Genomic DNA, 25,052 nt, shown 5'->3' with positions numbered 1-25,052 from the left:
CATTTTTATTTATTTTGACAAAATAAAACATGCAAGACGTATTAAAGCTAACTCAGACACTGTCGTATTCTGAGCGCATTTATTGTCGGGTGCAGTCTTAAGGTTGTTGTGAGAATGCAACATTTCCGACGCAGACCTATCACGCCAACAAAAACCATGTTGGGCTTTAACAAGCACATCATGATAGAAAAATAGAATGATTAAAAAAAAAATTTATCTTAGGAGTGGACCCAGAATGCCAATCAAGGATGGAGGGTACAGAGGTCTCTTTACCTGTTGTAGAGGCCAGAGAGATGCTTCTAGGAGTATGTAGAGTTTTAGCTATTTTAATTTCTAAATGATTTCAAACTCATTAGAAAAAGCAGCTCTTTGCCACCCCTGCAACTGGGTCTGGCATGGTTGGAAGTAAAGTGTCAAATAGTTTCATACAGTTACATAATTGCATTGAATTACCATATTTATTTGAAAAAAAACGTGTCCCCCCCTTCCCCGGATGTTTATTGTTGAGAAGGGGTTTTTTTGGGGGGGTGGGAGAGAGACGTTTATTCGAGGAGGAAATTTTTTTTGGTGTAAAACTGATATGTATATATTCAAATGAATGCCCCTGTAATTTCACTGTAAATGTGGAACTACACATAAATAATGTGTTATTGTCTGAGGCTGTTTGGCGCATGGAGGCGGTTTTGTGCAGCAGGAACGGTTTGGTTTCCCAACCTGGAGGTCGCAGTTTCAATCTCTTGCTGTACATTTTGCTTGTGTCCTTGAGCAAGGCACTTTATAAATGGGTACCTGGTGGGGTTGTCTGCTCCTGCGCTGATTTCTAACAGCAACACTTAATTATTATTGCTTATTATTACTATTGGAATATGAAGTAAAGCGTAGCTTTATTAAGTATATCATCACACTGAAGTAGATAGATGTGTATAAGAGACAGGGCATTTATTTGAAGGATGCGTTTATTCAAAACAGGGCATTATTCGAATAAATGTGGTATATTACAGTTTTGTTTTAGGCTTTTCAATTTTTTTCATTTCATTTAATAAGTAGCTGACAATATGATTGTTTCATCATATTTAGCCATCTTTAATACATAAAGTTTTGATTTAAGTATTATATTTTCTTACATATTATTGAATAGTATTAATAAGTAATTAGTTTGAAGTGGTACTTAAATTCAGTTTACATCATTGCACCTCTTTGCATGATGAATATAGCTGCACATGTAAGTTGACCTTTTTCATAACAATTTATGATAATGACCATTTTTTTTTTCTTCTGCCAATTGCACAAAGTTTCTGGAGGGACTTTATCCTTGACTAAAAATACACCACCTTGCTCAAGGTATACTCCATGACTACCGTCTTAAGCAGGGGTTTAGCCAGAAAAACGAAATAGGCATTCCAAAATATGCTTTAGTTTAATCCAACATTCGATAAATTTGAAGAATATAAAGAATTTGCTAAAGTAGACCAGGCCCAACTAGGCTAGGCCGAGCTGAGTAGGCCAAGCCGTCACAGTTAAAGTGGCCATCCTAAATAATTTTTGGCCGCCCAAAAGACGGCCGGATGGCTCACTGGCTAAGCCCTTGGTCTTAAGTGACCTCATTTACTTTAGGTTCCTTTTTCGTACCAGCTTATTTTTTATATTTACCATTGAACAGCATGAGTTTTAAATCAATTATGTGTTCATGTTTCTTGCGTATAGTGATGACAAGCTTGACGCGGAGTGCCACGCGGCCCGCAACCTCACATCATCAAACCCTAAGGACAGGTTTGTCACATTTCAATTCATGGCACGGAGGCCAGGCGCCATGCACTACCGTTGATACAATGCATGACTTTAGTCGTATCTCAATATCTGACACTCAGGGAAGAGCAACTGTTAACAACGTGGGTGCGCCCCCAACGCCACCCGCTAATACGACTGATGATAACTATCTGGAAGTGAGTTGGATTGGATAATTTGCTATGGCTCATGAATTGCAGTCAAAGAAAAGTGAATTTCTGGCAGAGCTTTAGCAAATCTTTTCAGCTGACCAAGTTTGAGGGCAAATTCATGCGTAAATCTCTACAAATGTATTTTAATAATTATAGCCTGGTTTCCTTAAAATCGCAGTGTTTTCAGTTCAATCGTACTTTGTAGTAGTCTCTGACGTAATTGGTAAGACTCCCTGATTCAACCGACCAATCAGCATTACTGAAAGCTGTCGGCAATAGCGTGTAGCGATTATGTGGAAACCAAGCTTTAAATTATTCTTTCCAAGATTGTTTTTCAATGATGATCACTCTTGGAACAGGATTGGAAATTGTTCACTTGTTATGAATTGCCATCAAGTTGGTTTCGCTTCCCCTTAACACCTAACAGCGATTCAAAATTTTGCTTTTAACAACTAACAAATGCAAAATAATTTAAAAACAAAGCATGCAATGTGCTAATGCTGTTAGTTTCTATTACGATAAGTACTTATTATCATTTTTATTGTAATTATTATTGCTTATTATTACTATTGGAATATGAAGTAAAGCGTAGCTTTATTAAGTATATCATCACACTGAAGTAGATTATTATAGTTATTTATTATACTATTATTTTATTACTATGTTGTTTTTGTTATTTGTATTTTCTTGTTATTTATTATATTATTTTTGTATTACCATATTACTTTTGTTTGTTTATTATTACTATTGGAATATGAAGTAAAGCGTAGTTTTATTAAGTAGATTATCACATCGAAGTAGATTATTATTGTTATTTATTATACTGTAATTTTTTTATTACCATTTTTTTTTTTGTTATTTATATTTTTGATATTTATTGTATTATTATTTTTTTTAACTAACAATATTGCATTTTGAGACAAAAAATAATAATTTTAACCAAAGAATGTATAATCTCTTGCTTGAAATGATAACCTTACAAATTTTTGTGGGTGCTGATGAAGTCGGAAAAGGTCGTTTAGATAGGATGCAATAATTTGTGATTCCTTTGCAAAGTATTAACAGGAAAACACAAATAAGACAAAAAACTGATGATTAATTCTGATGCATGTTGCTGTATACATACTTAAAAAATGGTGCGGGGAAGAAGGAGGCTCAACCAAAACATAAAAATGAAAATATGTATTGAAAAAACCCCCAAATTTATAACAAAACCTTAAATTGATTTTAATCACTAGATTTACAGTACTCACTACTGAAATAATAATAGAATCTTTAATAGAAAAAACTGATAAATCAAATACCTTTTTCAGATGAAATATTATAATTATTGAAAAATATATTTAGTAGAATGGTATCTTGATGACTACAGTAACACATTTTATGTAAATGTCTGTCACATACATTAAAGATAACACATAGTGCAACTATGAAAGTTGACCTCCAATCTCTGCTTATAATATATGTTTGTTTTTCTTAAATGGATATTACCTAGGACAAGTATTAATCTTAACCAATGGTGGAATGTAGGGTGAGGTGGTGTAGCTGTGCATAATGAAACGTTTCTTATTTAGTTGAACGTTAGAGCTCTGGTCTTCCTCACTTAAAGAAATATTGGCAAATTTCAAACCACCCGCCTATACCTATACAAAATAAATAAAGCATTCCAGATTCCACCTGGATGGGCTCATTTTCCCACAAGCACAGCATTCCAGATATACTACTGTACCAACTTGTTAGGGCTGAAAAATAGCATTCAAAGCCTGTCAATGCTATGTTTCAGCCCTAAGTATGGTTCTGTTGCTATGAAACATTGATTGGAACATTTGGAATGGTTTGTGTAGAAGTGCTTCATGCAATAATGCAGCTATTGTTTGCCAAAGCATAAGCTATTTTATTTAAGAAAAAGAATAATAATAAATGAAAAAATAAATATATATATATATATTTGCGTACCGGAGAAGAAATTAAGAGGTGTTGTTACCGGGGCCGGAGGAAGGGGTAGGGTTCTGAGGCTTTGCACCCCCAGTAAGGTAGTTTTCACTAGTAGTAGCATCCCCTACCAACACAGAACAGGGGCAGATGCGCATGTTTCCAAGCTAACGTTAAGGTTCCCCCGATTTATGTATCTTAGCTAAATGATTCATGGCACACTCGTGGGTATTGACTTATTTGACTGCTGCATATAGTCTTGGCACACCACATCCTCTCCCATCCAGCAAACAGGATCCGCCACTGTAGAGCTTATTTATCTAATAAAAGTCGAAAAAAACAATAGAAACTAGCCTATTCTTTGCGTGCCTAGGCCTAACTTATAGGCCTGGCCCCTAGCCTAACTAGGCCCCTGGCCTAACTTGGCACACTGGCCTATAACTTGGCCCTGACCTAACTAGCCGGCCCCTGGTCTAACTAGGCCCTTAGCCTGCCAATATAGGCCCCTATCATCAATTGAAATCTGATTAATTTTATAATGAATTTTATACAATAGAAATCCATGGTACAACCGGTCCGGGTTTGGATTTTGACACCATTGACCTATCATACTCCTAGCACTAGTGAATACACTATCCTCCTCGGTACACATGGTATTTGACAGTTTGATCAAGGCAATTAAACAGAAGGACGCACATCTCGAGACATCAAAGGTTATAACTCTGGCATCGACATTCTATGCGCACGTGCGTCCCTACACGCTGAACGTCACAAAAACCATAGCAACCAGACCATAAACCGTCAGCGTACGTGACGATTTACCCATGCGCGTGTTAGTTGCCATGATAATCAAGCGTCGTGCGGTGATTACAAAGGCCTAATGATATTTTGCACTAACATTAGATTGAAATATATTCTTCATTTCAACATTAATTTTAATTGTGGTGAATTGTCGTTCATGAAACTCACTTCGCAGAAAAAATTAATAAATGTTCTGTATATACTTAAATGTTCGTTTTCGGCACCTTATGCTAACATTGTCAAAATGACAGATTAATGTTACATAAGAACATGAAATTTTATAAAATTTGTAAATTTTAAATTGTTATAACTTTTCATTTCCTTGGTCAATTTTCACAAATCAAATTGCAGTTTATAGAAGCATTTAACAAGTTCGCGGTAAAAAAAAATCAGATGTAACAGACATTGCGAAGTACCCAAAACTAATAAAATAAAAACTAACACCATAAAACGAATGGCACGCATAGACTAATAATTGACGGCTGTACTCGCAACTAGTATCGGATTGTCGATGCCACAGTAAAGATCAAAGGACTGTACGCACGTGCTATGTTCGAGAGCGGAGATGTGCGTCCTTCTTGGTTTGATCGTTATCATTGTGAAGATAGGCTGTATAGTATTAGAAACGTCATTCTTAATACCCTTTCTATGGAACGCCAACTAGGTCAATTATAATGTAAAATCTGCATAACATTACTAAATGTCGATGTTTTTGTTATTCTGTAGAAACAGGGAGATCATAAAAACATATTTTTGAAATTTTTAGGGTATTAGGCTAATACCTTAATACCCATTCCGCTACGCCCCTATGTATATGTATATGTATATATATATATATATATATATATATATATATATATATATATTAACAACTGGAGAAAACATAATATAAATGATAAAGTTGTTCTTGAAACTGTTAGAGGCTTTATTTGGCCACAATCAAACTAAGTATATGGGAGACCCCAAGCTAATTATGTCATTCGAATACAGCTTTTGCTTACCAATCTATTTTATAGAGAATCATGAAACAACCTAGAGAAGACCCCTAGCATGTTTTATAAATGAATTTGAATGAAATAGAGTTTTCTAAAATGATATAGAATCTTGGAAAATTTGATCTAACTACTAATTGGTCTAACTATCTATTTACACTAACAGATGGGTATATGTTGGGCTTAAATTTTATTTGCATAATACTATTATGCATCTATCAATGCATGAATATTTCATTTTATCTCATCTGATTTATGGTCAAAATATACAGTGCACTAATAAAAATATGTGCATGGTACGTATATCATACTGCAGTATAACTGTAGCTTAGTAGTAAACAACCTTGCATTTGGTCCTGGGTTTAAATATTTCAAAACACAAGGACATATTTTATTTTAAATGTACATTTATGTATACAACAGATCTAATATGTATATATCATATTCTATGTATCATATTGACCCAACAAATTTGATTTTCAGATCACATGTATATTATATTTGCAACATTTGTAGTTTGATGGTTTATAAATGCACAATCAACAAGTAGAAAACTAACATAATATGGCATACTAGCTTGAACCGCTAGCAAATATGAAAATTTAGAGCATAGAAAAAATAATTGCATACCTGTAGATGACATTTATTTGTAGTGGTACACATATGACATGATTATCCACATACACTGTAGTTAGCAATGAAAATGTCTTGACGACAATGTTAAAGTAAAATGAGTGAGCCATACATACTAATCTGATGAAAATGTGGAGGATTGTAGTAGACCAGGTGGAAAATGGAAATTTTTGGGCGAAGCGGGAAATTTTGGTGCATGATTTTCTCAGTCGATTTTGGATCTACAGGTTATTATTCCACTGGGCAACATTTATTTGCCAGTGGGAAATCTTACTTTTAGTGGTGGCAATGTGTTTTTGACTTTTTAAACTGTAGTACAGACACACAAATTAATGTCCTATGTAAAATATAATAGGACTTACGGGCAATATATTAATATTTGGTGAACATTTTGGCAGCCATCTTGGATTTCTCTAATGACCCAAGGGTAACAAACTGGAATATCAATCTGGACCACTCATAGATCCGAAATCCACTGAGAAAAATCATGCACCAAATTTTGCATACCTAACCCCCCACACAAACTATAGTATTTTAAATTTCTTTGAATGTCCATCAAGTCAGTGATAATTCAAGTAGGAAAATTTCATATCAAAAACAGTTCGCAACTGGACAATGCATGTTCCATCCGAAAATGAATCTGAGCCTTCTGTCTCAACTAGGGCATTTGGCATGATGAGAAGAGAAGGTATGATAAACTTCAGGCTGGTGTTGTTTTGGGTATTTTTTAATATACCTGCCAACTTTGCTGGCATCTGATGCATGAGACAAAAACTTTTAATTTCTAAAAACTTACAATTACGTAAATTAATTATGTAAAAGTCACAAAATAGAGCTCCCTCTATTTTTTTTTTTAATTGTAGAGATTGAACTGCTACTGATTACAGTCGTCGGTCGGTAAAGCTTCGTTAATAAATTTATATGGCCTGTATTCACATTTTAATGAAGAATTTACATAATTTTTATGAATTTTAGGGTATAATCGGCCTATGCATTTTATGTAGGCGTGAGACGTAAAAAATTGAGACTCATGAGTGAGATTCGCCAATTATGCGTGCGAGTTATCAGGTGTACATTATTACTACAATCCTCCATATTTGTTATTAACAATGAAGCATTAATGCTTTTAAGGCTTATCTCATGGTTATTAATATTAATAAGACATAATGTAAAGTAATTACAACAAATTATCATATTGAAAATTGCTTTATTAATTTTGTTTCAGATGGTGACACCGAGCTCTCTCAAATCCTAAAGAAGTTTAACATCAAAAGCTCATGAAGAAAATGATGAATAATCTGGATAGTGATTATCCTTGGTCAGAGGTTAAAGTTCATTGGGATTTCTATTTCAGCATCAAGTCAATTTAAAACATTGAAATCAATTTAAAATGTGTCAAGCACTTTCTTGTGAGAAGTCATTAGTGAAACTACCCCTTCATTATACAGTGTTAATTGATTGCTAAAGTTTTTTTTCATTATATCAGTACAGTAACACTTTTTGTTATGAAAATTGATGTGGAGACAGCTATGATGCAACAACAGATTTAAGGTTGATATATGGTTAAAGCATGATGATAATGTTATAGATTTAAGAATTGATGTTGCCATGGTTATAGATCATGAATTGATGTTGCCATGGTTATCAGGGATTGAGGTTTGGTGTTGTCAAGGCTACAGTTGCTATGTCACATTACAAAACAGGTGAATTTTATATTTCCTTATTAAGGAACGAGTGTGTAAGATTGTAGTTAAGATATTCTGCAGTTTGTGGCTTTCGTTAATTAGGAGATTACTCAATGGATCCTTTACAGGGTATATCTTGACAATGTAAGCCACAAAACATTTAACATCTGTCAATATCTGCAACTCTTGTTCATGAAATTGCCAAATCTTCAATATAACAGTAGAATTTAGTTATTTATTCTAAGTGACATTGAAAAAAAATAAGGCAATTTACCATTCAATAGTATGTAACCTAGTACTGGTGGCTGGAGCAAAGCTGCCTAACAGGGTATCTGATGATTCCCAGCAGAGGCCAATGGGTAGACAGGGTCCAAAGACGAAGATTTATTGGGGTTTTTTTTTGTTTTTTTTTTTTGGTTTTTTTGGGGGGGGGGTGTGTGTGTGTGCAGGTGGCTAATCCTTGTGGAACTCAGAGACAATGGGCAATTTTTTAAGCTGTTCTGTGATCTATTAGAATGTATTATAAAAATTGCTTTTAGTTTGGCAAGTAGTGGCCAATAGAGGCTTGATTTTCCCTCCCCCTGCTGACTATGCCACGGCCCCAGTGTCAAGCCTTACTAGGAGCATATTAGTTAACCTAATAGCAGTACAAATATAGTGAAAATGTCTGTAAGACTAATGTATATAGAACTGTTGAGTGTGTGTATATGTAGGAGAGTGACAAGGGATATTAATTTGAACTGTGATGGTTATATTTTAATTCGATTTTAATTGATATAATTCAAAGGAGGATGTTAAAAGTGTGATAGGAAATGAACAATGAAATGATTTCTCCTGTCATCTAAAATGACCGAGAACACATTGCCAAGCAATATTCCTTTGTAAATATAGTAAATATTGAATCTTGTACGTTAGCTCGCAAGACTATCTCATATATTTTAGTCTTTGGAAAATGGTGTTCTCATTCTTTCTTTCTTTGTTGCGAGTCTATTCCATGGGAAGTTTCAATTATTCAATTAATTTTTTTTAAATAACAAAATATAAGTTTCTGTGCACTTACATATGTGCCCTGGGGGGAGTAGTTAAATGCGAAAGTAAGCCATTGAGCATCCTGCACTAAAAATAGCATTTAAAATTCAAACAAACAGGATGGTAATAATAATCAATTTAAGATTCATGAGAATATTATTTTTTTTTAAATATCATTTTAAATTTAATCTTGAAAGCATATTATATTATATTAAATAATATACGAGGAATGATTTACAGTAGCAAGGCTTTGGAGTCAAGTGAAGTACAATCATGTTGCTTGATCCTTTGGCCAAAACACTTTACGGTGCATAAATTGGCACCTGTTTGGATGTGTATGCTTTAAAATGAAATTGCTCTTTTTGAATTAAAATGCACAACTTGGAATACTTCCCAGAAAGAGTTGATCGTTGAGTATGGTTGATTACATATTCAACAATCAAAAAAATGGTGCTGTAAATTGATAAATAAAATAATGTAAAAGAGGAAGTTCCGGATATGTGAATTTTTGTTAATGAATCAAAAATGCATATTGTTACTGTTTCCTTGTCATACCCCTCGCAGGAACAATTATCATTCCCACGGTTGTTCCACTACTCTTGCTTCTTGCATTCCAGTACTATCCATATCCTCTCCTCTTCCTGTTTTGCTCATGTTTTACAGTCATGGTTTGTGTCATGTAAATTTGTAATATATAGGCCTAAATGCAATAAAGTTTTAAAAGGAATTTGTATTATTTCCCAGAGGGCGCTATTCTCATCTTAGGCTGTTTCTTGTTATGAGGAATTGATTTTTAAGCTGAAAAATGTTCTTATTGATAATTTTTAATCAATGTAAGCAAGATACTTAAGTGTAAATATTGTTTATAAACATTTTTTTATGGAGCAGTCATAGGTTTTGAATAAGTAACAACCTATATTGTAGATGAATGTGTGTATAATTTAAAGTTTAAAAATTTAATTTATGCAAGTTACAAATGTTTTAAACCCAGTTGTAAAATTAAAGTATAATGCAATTACTGTATAATTCTTCATTTAATTTAACAATACAAGAGCACCATTTTGTACATAGGCTATATGGTTGTAGTAGGTACATAAAATTATATAATAATCAATATAGATAGATATTAGTGAAAGTGATACAACTGTATTTTCAAATAAACAAGACAAAAACAAAAGCTGCTTAGCTAGTATGTTTATTTGTGGCCAACAATTTTTGTAATTTTATTTGTGGGAACATGTATACATCAACTTCAAGCTACCTGACAGACATTATGGATTGAAGAGCTATATACCTGTTTAAAACAGGTACAGAATCATGAATTATTCATGAATTATTTTAATACAAGCCAACAGAAATATAAAAATGTTCATCTTAACTAAATTAGCAAAAACAAACTTCATAGACAATTTTTGGAATAACTTGTACGTGATTATTTTCATCCTCTTCAAATTTAAAACTTAAATTTGTTCAGTACCCTTAGCCATAAAATTCTAAAGAAAATCCAAATCAATTGCATAATACTTTGCATTGAAATATTTCAGTAATTTTTGTCTCAAGAAAACTATGTAACACAGTGGTAAGGTTCTCAAATCCACTGCTGGTTTCATTACACTTTTATCCTTTTAGATGTACCACTGACAAAAAAAATTTTGTTTCCACAAAATTTATATTAAATCAAAGTAGTAAAAAACTATAATTATTCTTATTATATAGATCAGAAATATATAATATATAGTGGCTCTGAGTTGTTAAGTTAGTTGGATCAGTACAGGACGCTCTAATTGCAACCATTTTCTGATACTAAAACATTGTGGTGCATATATTATTATGTCACTGTATATAGACTATGAAATGACAGGTGTACACATGAACTATTGCTACTATTTTCTACATACATTTTTAGGTGACCAAGGTTCAACGTGTAGCAGGCTTAAAACAGTTTTATTTCATGGGATGGCACACCAGGAAAGGAGTTGTTTTCTACTAATTTGCATGAGCATTCATGATATTGTAAGGCTAACTAATGGGTGAACATGCCAACACCTCTCCCGACACAATGGCCAAGGCAGTACCATCTGGTTAAAAATAACGAATAGCCTTGACAGTCGTATATTACTACTATATTTATCACATTTAAACTTTCCACATGAGTATACACAACGGCAGCACAAATGAAAAGCTAACTGTGTACGTATGTGAAGCTTTGTTTGATGTAGACTTATCATTTCATCAACTGTTTACAGTACATAAATATCAATCTGTGCCAGATTAGATTAAAAAGGATTTTGAATATTTCATCCTGTATTTCCCCTTCTTAAATTGCACAATGTAAACATTATTATCATTTGATTGAAAGAAACAAAAAAAACTCAAAAATTAAATGCTGAATTCCCTTCATTGGGAATGCACTCCCTGTCTTTTATGTGGTTGGAGAAAAAGGTTAAACGCCAAAATAGTATCTGACTGGAGGAGCTGTTAAGTCTTCTTCGTCGTCTTCATTTGGTGGTTCAAATCCAACGACAAGATCAAAATACTCGTCACCACTGGCAGGCTTTAATAAGCTGAGCATTCTGGGTAAAAAAGTTAATTATTTTTAAATCTGCTAAATTATATGGTTATCAAATGAAGCTAGAAAAGTGGAAAATAGGTGTTTTTAAGTTGCACAGATGATACCTCAAAGACTGGTTCAAATTTGTGCAGAAAATTGCTAGGAAAACAGGTGCGCAAAATCGCAACTACTGAATAATACATTGGTGATTTATGAAAATTAGGTCAAAACCTAATTTTTGGCAAAATCTGCATAGAAATCAGCCCTTATTTTCTGAACTTGTGCGGACAAATATCAGGGCCTAATTTTTGTGCAGAGGATATATTCACTGCGCAGGCTGGCCTTTACAGTCGGGAATAGGTGGAATAGCTCTGGTTTGGTGGTTAAGTGCACACCTTCTGAGCCCAGAGTTCTGGGTTAATATCCTACTATTAATTTTTCTCACAACTAAAGACAAGTGAACATATGATTAATTAACATTCTTTATATTATTTATTTGTACAGTTTCATAAACTTTTGCACTAGTCTTTTTCATATACAATTAATATAACTCAACGTTGACTTACGTTTGTGGTAGTCTCTTCATATGTCCAGGCATGATGGGTACGTACACCATACGCACACCATGGACTAACATCGACAGGTCTAGGTTATACAAGCTCTGGAAAAAGTAACCAATGGATTGAGAAATTATATTACCAACATTTAAAGAATATTCTACACAATATTTGTATAACAATCTGCTTCTCTACCACCCAATTCAACTACACTGACCATGTACTACCTCCTTTACTATTACTACATGTATATTCATGAAATTATTTTTCATCATTACAGCATAATCCACTACTCTCTACCACATTATAAACATTATGGCTATGTTCTCACACGGCAGCTAACGATTATGAGGAGCCAGATCCTGCTAACCGTTAGCTGCCGTGCGTCCATGCGAGAAAATCCCGATCCGGATACCAACAATATGATGATCGAATCACTGGCCAATAAGAAACTGGAAATTGTAAACGCGTACATTTGATTGGTTGATGATAGAAACGCTCTCACCTTGCTTGCTAACTGTTAGCGGTATCCGGATACCGCTAACGGTTAGTGCTAACCGATCGGCCGTTCTCACGCAGGTGCTAACGCTCAGCGCTAACGGTTAGCTCCCAATCCGGATACAAGGGCTCTCGTGAGAACCAGGCTTCCATATCTATACAGGCTACGACCCTGTTTTCAACCACACACTATATATTACCCCCTCAACACACGTTATATACCTACATTTTTTTATTCCATATTATCCATTCTACCATGACACTGGCCATCTATTAATTCTCTACTGGCCCACAAATTTTATATTTACACAATTCACTTTGACCCCTCTATCACATGTTAACACCTACTGCTCTTTATCTCTACTACATCAGGTGGCTGAGTAGTAAGGCAGAGCACTGCAAAACTACAGCCTTCACAATGGTGCTGGTTCAAAAATGCCATGCTCAGGGTTTGACTGGTAGAACCATAACTAAATCATAATGTGTCAGATTATTTAGTTTAAGCAAAATACTTGCTTAACAATACACTGCACTGCTACTAACCTTAAAATGATTGGCGAAATCTTGTAAAGTAAAATCTTTGTTTCCTTTGACAGTCCACCTATCCCAGCATGTGAATTTCAAACCAGGTTTGATTTGTGTCGCCATAGCTTGGCCAGGCTCAGAGAACATGATCAAAGGCAGTCCTAGATTCATGAAACAATTCTTGTAATGCTCTATTGGGGCTGCCTTAACAACTTTAACCAGTTCAAGTGTCACCTACAAATAAAAATGAATCAAAAGCTGTCAGACATACAGTATATCAAAATACAGCAGTTGTAGATCAGTGGTGGTTCCAGAAATATGCTGAGTAGTGATTTCTGACAGGGGATCCAACATTTCTAACAGGGGGTTCAGAACATAGGGGCTGCATATAGGTGAAGAAAATGTTACGATTATGATAGTAATCATTCTACTTAAACATCACTGCTTCTAATTCTTCCAGCAGAAAATAGAAGATTTATACTCAAGATTGTTGAAAACCCTGGTAAAAACTTCATTGCCTACACTATTTGACTTACCAAGCCAGAAACGGCAGCTGTCGTGGTTGCTATTGCCGGGACAATTCTGCGTAATTACAAATGCCCATGTGACCTAGTTATTGTGAGATGATTTGAATATGATACAAATGATTCAAGATATTTTTTTACACATGGTCTGCAGTGAGAGACAAGTAAAAATTGTCTAGAAATGACATAAGATTGAGATGGTTATTGTATATAAAGAAATACAATATCCTATCTATTAAAATAGACTAACCTTTGACTTTGGAATGAATTCTGGTACTTGTACTGATCGGATAATGCTAATCACGTTGGTATGTTCCAAATCTTGGCCAGAGACAGGAATATTACTTATGAATGCACAAAGACGAGCAACGCTTATCACAAATGATGTATGTCTGCAGAAATGCAAAATGTGAAGATATTTGTTACTATGAAAAAATTAAATTTAATTAAATACGTTCTTCCAATCAACAACTCCTCTATATACACAGACTGGGGTCTTTTGGAAAAAGAGCTTTCACATGTGCTGCACCTTGTCTGTCGAATTCTCTTTTCCTCAAGACTTGAGGATGTCCCAATCTGTTGACAATTTCAAGAATAGTCTAAAGAGTTTGCTGTTTGAAAATTATTGATGGATTTTGGAGCTATATAAATTCCATGATTGACTGATGATTGATTGATTGATAATTGACAACTGGCACACAAACCAATATAAGGGCAACTAATAAGTTGAGAGCAGCTTAGCTCAGTCGGCTAATCTGGTGGTAGCTACTGTGTGTGTGCTGAACCGTAGAGATCTCTAGGTCTCCGGAACAATTTTCATCTCTGCTCTCCTTGTGTTTCAGCTGGAGGGCTGAAGTGCATGTACACTCTTCGGAAAAGAGTAGGGGATTGTCTCTCGGGGTACTGCCCAATTACCACCAGAAGGACCCCTCTGGAAATAAATCATCTTCTAGACTTTCATGGGTTATCCTTGGTGTTTACACCGAATAAATCCATCCATAAACAATCTCTAATTTTGCAGCCAATACTAGTCGCTGCCCATATTTAGTATTAATTTCACTAGACAATATATTAGTAGGGCTAACACCAACTAAGACTATGGCCTGGGGCCTAAGGTTTGATCATCGCAACTTTGTCACCTTCCTGGTATCTGACAACATTTGAACCCACGACCTTGTAATTGGAAAGTGAGCATTTTAACGACCAAGCTATTCAACTCCACTCAATATCGTTTTATTGAAATTGAGTTTTCAACCCCTGGACAATCTGATCACATTAAAACAATTTAACAGATGGAAATAATTGCAGAGTTATTCTGGAAACACAATGTTATTAATTGAATAAAGGGTGAAAGAAGTGAGACATAGAAATGATGAACTTACAAATCATTTGTCTCATCGAAAACTTGCGGTGTTGGTGGCCGCTTGGGTGACTGCCAGAAAGGTGCTGAAAAACACATTAACTTGTTATTCTACACACTACAGCACAGAATTGAATCACATGGAACAAACATTAACACACTGGATTATGGAATTAGATGTTTAATTATTCACAGTTTCGTCAGTTTCATGTCATATTTTGATGTTTCATCCCAAGAAAAAAGGTGGTTTGATTTGACAAACATGATTGAATATTTAACTTGTTTGTATTACTAAAAATATACTGTCTGTGTTTGGGTACAAAAACCTTTGGAAGGTACAGACATAAACATAATGGTTATTTATACAATTGCATAGAAATTACATTGCTTGTATATATAGTTATCTACACTGAAAATTTCTCATACCTTTGAAAGTAAAGTAGGAGCATTAAGTTCCACCTCACTCCCTCACCCCCTCCTCCCACAAATAAAAAAAGGTTAAGCACCTATTTCAAGCATCAGAATATGTTGTAACATGGTTTGTTGCTTGCCCACAGGTCCCAGGTTAGCCATATTGTAAATATTTTATGATGTTTAAATATTTAAGATTATTAAGACTTACTTCCGTCCTGCAGCAAACTATCCCTAGGAAATATATGCAGAAGAGTTCGTGCCTACCAAAAAAATGAGAAAAAAAACTAGTTACATTGTTTCAATTGTGAAATAATACAAAATAGAAATACATTTTTATGTACATGTCTTCAGTCACAGAAGTGACAATTTACAATGGAATATTCCACCAACTTATTACATCTGGAACTGCTTTTCTTCAATTACTGTATACTTCTTATCTCATATGTGTATATATTTTTATTTTTTAAATTGTAGTGAGAGGCAGTATTTTCCAGGCCTGGGAAAAAATGTTTGTGTCTACGACCATGAAAATTGTCTTGATAAAATGCTTCCAGCACCAAATGTACACTATAAATCCCAGCAGTTTAGATTTTGGAATTTTTTTCCTTTCATTCCTTTATTCATTCATTCATTCATTCCAGAAAAGTACAGAAGCACAACATGAACTGTGGAAATGCCACATGATCACCCGGAAGGAATCCAATAGCAAAAAAATCCCTTTCATGGGAAAATGCTGAACGAATAATTATAGTAAACTTTTTATCTCGTGTGTGTATTTTTGAAAATGTATTGAGGCAATGTTTTCCCTTGCTTCTCAATTATCGGTGGCTCCAAATATTTGCCAACAAGGGGAACAACTAGTCCAACAGGGGTTCAGAATGACAGGATGGCCTACAACCTTGAAATAAAATTCCGGATGGGGTTCATGGGGGGGGGGAGAGAGAAGATTTTAGGTTTAAAATGGCCCAAAATTATGTTAGAAAAAAATCTCTCCCCCCCCCACCCCACAAACTCCTGACTCCCCACCGGCATTACTGCTGGGGTCAAGAAAGGAGCGTTCATGTTGTGGCTCTGTTCCAAGCACTATACACAACAATCATATCGTCAAGTTTTAGAACTAAATTGACAAGTATGACTGAGTATGTATGAACTCGTGTATGGACTAGAAGAAGATTGCTGCTTATCTCTTTGAAAGGTAAAACACATGATATTTTTTAACTTGAAACTGAGCTACTCTATGTATTAATTGAATTCTTTAGTGTTTTTTCCTATTGTACAAAAAACAGGGTATATATTTTATCAAATCTATCTGTAATTATAGACACACGATTTTACAAGTGCAATTCTTTAAAAAAAAATGTTTACTATTTACCTTGTGATTGAAATATTTTTCAAACTTTTTCCTGCCAGTAGCGATGCATTCATTCCAATTTGTTGGTCGATATCCCAGAAATTTAACCACTTGTATAACCCCTTCAGGTTGTTCTCCTGCTTCTAGTTTCTAAGGTCAGATGAAAATATTTACATGTGCTATATCAATTTATAATTACAGGGACAAAAACAATTATATAAACAATCATCTAAAAAATATACATATTATATTATAAATCATGTAATAGGGAAACAGCTTCATTAATAAAGATGTAAAGATAATTTTTTTTTTTTGGATGTATCGTCCCCATCACGGTTAGAATGCAAGACCCTCTAATTACTAATGCAGATTACAAGTCTTATTCTCCACCAACAGAATACTTTCCTCACAAACTAAACAGATATATAAATATTAGACTAGTTCTTATATGCTGGTATACAGAAACAAACATTAAGCAGTATGCTATAGGAGCATCAACATTTTTCAAAATAATATTTTAAAAATGGCCAAACTATAATTTACCTGTAGAACAGTTACTGCATTACCATTTTCTATCCAAAATTTGTTGAATGTTGTTGGTTTGATAGAGAAGAAACTAGCAAACTAGAGAGAAATAAAACATAAACAAATGTAATATTATTACTGTATTTCATTTTTGTCTATTAGAAACATTAGACTTTTGCGCAACTGGGGCATTTCTTTCTGTTGACAATAGTTTCGATGATTTAAATTCTAGATTTTTTGTGTGATTAAACAGGCAGTTGAATATAGAAGTTTCATCAAATATGGTGATATAACCATGCCCACTTCAAAGTAAAAAGAAATTATAACTTCATAAATAAATTAAATTATTTTTTTAAGTAACCAAGCCAATGTCAAACGAAGGAGGGGAAATTTGTTATGTCACATACTTAGACTGGACAAAAAAAGCCACACCCAACATGTCCTAAAATGGTAACCGGAAGGTAAGAGAAGTACTGTAGGGGAAAACCAAAATCAACTTGGAGAAGTACAGAAAAACCTGGAATGAGCTAAACTGGTTGGCACAAGACCGTCCAAGTTAGAGATTATGTGTCTATGAAGAGGATTAAGGTAAGGTAATCATGCCCACTTAAAAATAAAAAAGATATTATAACATAATAAATAAAGTAAAATACATTATTTATCTTTAAGTTAAACCATAATCATATTTTAAGTATGTATATTTAACCAGCTATAACTCAAATACCTGTTCATGGGTTGGGTTTAAAGTGCACCCTCACTAAATCATTATACAGCGTATACAAACAGTTGTTCTACTGGCTAAATACCAAATGCCTTAAGCTGAGCACTCAGTGCTTTCGACGGTCATCGGCAGGTGCAATTCTATGGAGAATGCAAGGCCGCGACGTGTGCGCAATGGATCCTTTTTAACGACTATACGTTCAGACTGCTACAAACAATCAGCAGACGTATAGCATAGCATCGTCTAGCGCTCACAGGGAACGGAGTTGGATTTGTCTTACGACGGATGTACAACCGTCATACGATGCTGTGAGTGTCCGACTTTATATATTTTAAAAAGTCTGTACCTTATCTCTAGCCCACTGTATTGTATGCTCAATGGTTGCTGGAAATGACTTCAGTGTGCAGTAAGGAACATCTTCATCTACCGGGTCCTGCTGGCTTCCATATGATTCAGTCATATTTGCAACGATGACCTGTACGTGACCTTTGGCACCCATAGTTCCTGACTCAAGTAAGGTCCGTTGGTTGGCTACACAACGGCTATAATATAAAATGGTTGATCTATGTGTCAGCTGAAGTTATTATAAATGATAACTTAATATTCACTAAGCTTGTTCTATTGGAATTACAATAAGAACACTAATTAAAATGCATTGGTGCCTGTAAGTCTCATAATATGAATATATTTACTAAGAACCACCCCTTCAGAAACTTACCGCCAAAATATAAAAGGATTATTCACGTTTTTAATGCTACCATCATAAAAGATGCCGATCATCAAATTCATTTAGAATTCAATTTTAAAGGCTCACATTGTATAGAACCACTCTGCTATATCCCAACTGTAAAATTTTATGTAACAAATAACTGTACATGTGATTTCAACATGTTATCAGCATGACATGTCATTATCATACCCATATATGGATATGATACGACACCATTAAGCCCACATGCACAGCATATTCAAGATCCAATGTGAGCTTCAAACGCATTGGAACTTGAACGGCTCTACAACATTCAAAACCTTTTCCGATCCCCAGGCACTCAATAAAGAACATACTTAATATAAGATATCGGATGCTATGTATATTCAGAATTATGCAGATGGTATTATTCAGTCAAAAAAATTGATACTCTAACATTGCACTGAAATTAATAAGAACACACTTCTCAAAGCTAGTTAAAGTTATTCACGGTGTTGTAAATCTTAAACCAGGTCACATCCAAAGTAATAATATACTTAAGTTTAATATTAAGGTCTTTTTTCCACGTGTTTTTTTACAGAAGCTTTACATATCGCTGACATAAGCAATATTGAAGTGAATTATGTATGTTAGGCTCTTTGATGCTATAAAGCGCTTAAACCATTAACGACATGTGGTATCCAATTGGCTATAGCCATGGCTAAAGCCAGATGAGGTGTTGCTTTTAATAAAGAATTTATGATGATCGAGGGCAGTACAACATGATGATGATGTTCACTTTAATGTGGACTCTATTCCAGTATCTACCTACAGTATGTAGAATTTGAAAATCAGCATTTGTTTTATTATGAGATATTTGCATTACAGAATATCAGACTTAGATTTCAGCAAATTTTTGTTGCTAGAAAGTTTGTATTGTTAAATTATAATTGTTTGCTGTAGTTGCTGTAGCTCTATCATCACATCTTAACCCCTAAATAACATAGAACAAACGTTACACCGAATAAAGAATGGGAGGCCATGATTTGACGTTTCAACCTTTATTGGGTCATCTTCCTGAAGTACCCAGTACACTATTACTGAAAATGACCCAATAAAGGTTGAAACGTCAAATCATGGCCTCCATTTCTGTATTCGGAGTAACGTTTGTTCTATGTTATTTAAACATAATCAGTACATCTGTTGGTTTTAACATCTAAGGTAGAATTTTATTTTCATTTTTATTATGATATTTTGATCTTTGTCTTACCTGTCCATATATCGTCGGGCTTCAACATTGTCCAAAGCATTCACGACTAAATCCATGGATTCAAAAAACTTATCATTGAAAAACTCCTTCTCTGTCTCCGGACACACTGTGGAAAGAAACAAAGGGAAGAAAATACTATAATCTTTTAATATCTTAAGCCCTGGCCAGACTATCAAAATTTGTTTAACAAAAGAATGTGACATGCCTAAATATAGTCTTGATGCCATCACATCATGACCATATTAGGCACATCATGACTATATATGGGCATACAGTTTTTTGTTTTGTTTTTTTAAATAAAATTTGATAGTCTGGGCAGGGCTTTAGTTATATTAAAGACATGTTATAAAGAAAATTAATAATTTCAGGTACAGGTAACTGGAATAGTGTACTGGGTATTTTGGAGTTGATGTGTATCCTGGGTGTAATTATAATATTAAAGCTAGTCTAACATAACACATAATTGCCAAAGGCACTTTAGATGCAATACAAAGATATTGTAAACAATGCCTACAAAAAAACACTCTTAGGGGAAGTAATTTTTGTAATGTAACAAATGGTAATCAGTAAATTTATATTAAACCTACCAGGTACTCACTTATACTCCAAGGTTGAGACAAGATAAATTAAAAACATATTGTCCCTGGACACAAGTGGCTTGAGTGTATATTGAAACCCCTGTTTTAAAGTTGCGGCCCCCTTCCTCCTCTCATTATACCTTGTTATTTGTTACTTGGTATTTTATATAGCACCTTTCCTTTAGGTTACAAAGCACTTTGATTTCCCTGGTCATTGGGTCCACCTGCTTAAGTGTTGCTGCCATATTGGCGCAGTAGTAGCTGGCAACCCCACCAGGCACATATTTGAGACAAGCAATGCAGATACAGCGACTTGCTCAAGGACACAAGGATTGAAACCCCGACCTTGAGGTTGGGAAATCAAATCGCTACCCTGTACGTGATAACCAATAAGACAGAACTGAAATTTTAATATTATTATTCTTTTTTATGTTGTTATGGTTCTACTTATTATTTATGGCACCTGAGATTTATTATGAATTTTTACAATAGATGGAAGTGTGACATTCAAGGATAACCTTGAGAATGAATTGCAGTAATCTACTTCACTCATCGGTAATCCTGTCGGTTTTATCTTCTGTTCTTTGATGTTTTTTAGTTAGGATTCAATATTTGATTCTCATGTAACCTACTCTATTAAATACATAACATAATAAATTTCTATTGGATATACTATAAATGATGAAATTCATTCAAATATTTGAAAAAAAGTTATTCTGAACACATTCATATTTGATAGCTAGTTTTGTTTTTTGCTAAAATAATAATTTATAAAAGATACTTATATTATAATTTGGCACTAATGAATTTCTAAAACAGTATTTCAGGAATATGAAGCCTATTAATTGATTATTTTTACACACAAGATATTTTATGACAATATATTACTGTATATGAGGCTTGCCATCCCAAAATCAACATACTGTCACTAAATGTGGCAAAGACAAGCCAAACCAGTCACTCGTCGGAAAAAACAATTTTTAGTTATTAATACAGGGTTAAACAGTAGAATGAGAGCTATAAAATGGTAAAAGAATCATTTAAATCCGACACTTCGTTATGAAGTTACACAAGTTTAAACATACAACTGTTTAAAGAACAATATTTGAGAAATCAGCCTTCAAAGTTTACGATTTCAGGTATTTCTTAGGCAGAAACCATCACCAAATTGTTAAAAATTGTTGTTTTAACATTGAAAATGAGGAAAATAACAGCATAGCATGATGTATAGATATATAAAGGTCAGTTTAGTGCAATAAAATAGATTTCCAAAATTTTGAAATTCCAGCATGTTTTGGCCATTATCTCCAAAACAGGATTTGCGACGAGTGACTGGTTTGGCTTGTCTTTGCCACAAATGTTAAACTGAGTAATTAACATAAGAATGTAGCAATATAATAATAAATAAATACTTTATTTCAACACGGTAAAACTTGATTCACCAAAGGGTGTTTTTCATCAAGGCCGTGCAAGGCCGTATAAATATAAGTAATATAAAACAATAAAAGCAAACACAAAGTAGTAAAAAAAAAATCTCAGATAAGAAAGTATAATACACTCTCCAAGCAACCAAATGCACACCAGCACGCCCGGACCCAGCATTCTGACATCAATCATGTCATCATCATGCCTGATGATGACAAAACCAATGCCGAAACACTGAATCCCAAACACGATGGCACGTATCCCAATACCTGGAGCGTGCATTATACCTTCTTATGTAGTAGTTAAGTATCAAAAACAGAAGATTAAGAAACACAATACATAAATACTAAAAAATCATTTTACAGTATATACAAGGTGAGCAAACAGAGTGAAATTGTACACTCAAGATAAAATAAACTGTTTGAATTTGACTAGATTTGATGCATTTCTAACATTGTCATTAAGATTACTCCACAGCATAGCACCACGGTAAAACTCTTTTTTTGTATTCAGTTTTTGGTTTTTCTAAATATAAGATATCTGCTGATCTTGTGTTATACTGTGGTTTTTTTTAATATGAATCTATCCCTAAAGTATGAAGGTGCATTGCCATGAAAAATCTTGTACATAGTAGTATCTTCATTATGAAATAGTTTTGAATCAAGGCTTATCCATCTAAGGTCTTGCAGGGCTTGGGAGCTAAAGTCATAGGGTGATTTTTTTAAAAATTATCTTTGCTGCTCTGTGTTGGAGAACTTGTAATTTTTTGCTTAGTGTTTTGTTTGCTCTCCCCCATATGACGTTACAGTAGTTAAAATGTGGGGCTATTAACGATTTGTACATCATTGTTTGTAGATGCTGAGGGAGTAAATCATGTGATTTCTTTAAGTAATATAAGCCTGGCAAGACCTTACTTTTGACATGGTCAGTTTGCTTATCCCATGACAAATTTTCATCAATCAAAACACCAAGATGCTTACAAGTCTGTACTCTTTTCAAACATTCACCATTGATATTTATGTTAAGATCCTTATTCATGTTCAGATCCTTATTTTTTTTTATTGTATACTTTAGTACAAAGAAGCCGATATACTTTTAACTTCGGCAATAATAATTCAATTCCAGTAAATGACTTATAATTTTAGAGCTTATAACAATGTGGAGCATATGAATATATTAAAAAGTCAATTTTCTTGTTCTGGTCACCAATGGTCATTTTGGCATGGTAAGCCCCATATTGTAATGTGTTAAATATTATATATCTCGAGTAAAATCAAACAGGTTTACCTTTGTTTTGATGAGCGACAATTTTCAAGTCTGTAATAAAAATATTGACATATTAATTGTTTATCAATTTATGCACTTGAATTATGTTGTTTAAGCAACCATAAATATGTCCTCAAAAGATTATCAGGTTTTAGAAGAAGGCTGTTCAATTTTATTTCAAGGGGTGTTCTCATTTGCGTTTATCTACATTCTATATATCTGTATTTCCTGAACAACAAGATCTTCTTTTCACAATACTGTAAATTTAATATAATAAAATCTATGCTTCGAAGCATAACCTTCTGAAGAATATTATTTCTTATTTATCTACTTATACATAAGGCAATTATTGATGGTTCATCCAGGTAAAAATTCAGAAAATACTGATTATTGTCACCTTAAAAAGTGCACTCTCTGTATTGAAATTTGCATTAAATAAATTGATATACTTGCTAACTGTTTCAATTACTAATAATTGATACAATATACTGTACAAAGAATTTAACCTGAATTAATGCTCTTGGCAGATTCAGCTCCCGTTGTTGATTTTGGTTTCTACAAAGATAGACAAAATTACTTTCAGTACAAAAAAAAAAAGAAAAAGAAAAAGAAACAGCTATCGCTTATTTGGAGAGTACTATAAAAACAACCAACACTTCTACAAAAACAACTGAATCTAAAGGCAAACTCATTGTAAAATGTTGACTCTGTAATCATTTCATTCATTCATTCATCTTTTATTTCGGAATTTCATGTCCATACAAAAGAACAACAGTTAAACCAATACAAATACATATATATATATGACAAAAGTGAAAAATAGACTGAAAAATAGACTCAAGAAAAACATCAAGATCAGGAAATCACCTTAATGTACGACGATGTTCCACTGATGATACATTTTAGAATTGTTTATCCTTTTAAAATAAACATTTTACAATTTTTATTCTTTATATATATATATATAAATATATACATTGGAAAATGTTAATTCTAAACTTTATAGTCATTATGTTCCTATATATGGTAATGATGTGATGTCATCATGACTATATTTAGGCATGTCACATGCTTTTGTCAAATAAACTTTGATAGTCTGGACAAGAGTCTATAAGAATTATCATTGTCAAACTTACTGTATATCAACCAAGTTGTTAATAAATAAGACTGTGGAAGTTTGTTAATAAATATACAAATGAAATTAAATTAACATAAGAGAACATAAACAAACTGAAGATCAAATCGTTGAAAACTAAATTTATTACTAAAAGCAGTTGTTGTTTGTATAATTCCTGTATCATCTTATACATTTGTTTATTTCTGAATCTTACCTGGATATGCTTTGGTCTGAAGAGGAATTGGCGATTCAAATTAGACTTTTCGATCAGATCATTGTCCGTGATTGTGATCTGGAAAACAATATTAATAAGTAATACTTTTATTGACGTCAATTTACAATCATGATACATTCAAAATTCACAAAAGCCTAAATAAGCATACACAAATTAAGCGCGTATGCCGGATGTACAATACGCGACATTGCAGGTGATTAAAACAAAAATTCTAATCACATGTGGGGATTTTCTTCACAATACGTGACTTTATGTATTCATTGTTTATATTTTTATATCAACTAAACAGCAGTTATGCAATTATTTTTTTTCTCATTTATGATGTGTAATAAAAATAAAAGAATCAATTAAAACACAACCTATAATGTGTAACATAAATTCTAAAATGCATATAAAATTAATTAAATATCTTGTGTAATATTTCTCCTTACATAATAA

At 33.6% G+C, this 25,052-nt stretch overlaps 2 protein-coding genes across 9 annotated transcripts in view; one reads left to right on the top strand and one right to left on the bottom strand.

Annotated features, from left to right (window-relative positions):
• LOC117122565 (signal-transducing adaptor protein 1-like) overlaps window positions 1-10,186 on the top strand; it is a 48,114-nt gene extending 37,928 nt beyond the window's left edge. For 3 of the 8 annotated variants that reach the window (XM_033268172.1, XM_033268171.1, XM_033268173.1), the window contains 2 exons: window positions 1,705-1,943; window positions 7,521-10,186. In XM_033268172.1, coding sequence (XP_033124063.1) covers window positions 1,705-1,943; window positions 7,521-7,550 — 269 coding nt within the window. In that variant the 3' untranslated portion in view covers window positions 7,551-10,186. The remainder of the gene's footprint in view (window positions 1-1,704; window positions 1,944-7,520) is intronic. The other 5 variants (XM_033268179.1, XM_033268177.1, XM_033268176.1 and 2 more) reach the window with 2 other exon arrangements.
• Window positions 9,840-25,052, bottom strand: part of LOC117122510 (ubiquitin-like modifier-activating enzyme 6) — a 67,418-nt gene continuing 52,205 nt past the window's right edge. The window contains exons 12-26 of the mRNA XM_033268098.1: window positions 24,594-24,671; window positions 23,769-23,817; window positions 23,284-23,313; window positions 19,994-20,099; window positions 18,382-18,577; window positions 17,333-17,413; window positions 16,811-16,939; window positions 15,647-15,698; window positions 15,047-15,110; window positions 13,915-14,056; window positions 13,808-13,812; window positions 13,677-13,722; window positions 13,159-13,374; window positions 12,127-12,221; window positions 9,840-11,582 (exon numbers count right to left, since the gene is read on the bottom strand). Of these exons, the coding sequence (XP_033123989.1) occupies window positions 11,453-11,582; window positions 12,127-12,221; window positions 13,159-13,374; window positions 13,677-13,722; window positions 13,808-13,812; window positions 13,915-14,056; window positions 15,047-15,110; window positions 15,647-15,698; window positions 16,811-16,939; window positions 17,333-17,413; window positions 18,382-18,577; window positions 19,994-20,099; window positions 23,284-23,313; window positions 23,769-23,817; window positions 24,594-24,671 (1,419 nt within the window). The 3' untranslated portion in view covers window positions 9,840-11,452. The remainder of the gene's footprint in view (window positions 11,583-12,126; window positions 12,222-13,158; window positions 13,375-13,676; window positions 13,723-13,807; window positions 13,813-13,914; window positions 14,057-15,046; window positions 15,111-15,646; window positions 15,699-16,810; window positions 16,940-17,332; window positions 17,414-18,381; window positions 18,578-19,993; window positions 20,100-23,283; window positions 23,314-23,768; window positions 23,818-24,593; window positions 24,672-25,052) is intronic.

This window comes from Anneissia japonica, unplaced genomic scaffold (assembly GCF_011630105.1).
Source record: "Anneissia japonica isolate Jap-2015-1 unplaced genomic scaffold, ASM1163010v1 scaffold1889_len2455224_cov183, whole genome shotgun sequence".
Classification (NCBI taxonomy): domain Eukaryota; kingdom Metazoa; phylum Echinodermata; class Crinoidea; order Comatulida; family Comatulidae; genus Anneissia; species Anneissia japonica.
The sequence above is the reverse complement of the archived record's forward strand: the minus strand, read 5'-3'. Positions and strand labels throughout refer to the sequence as shown.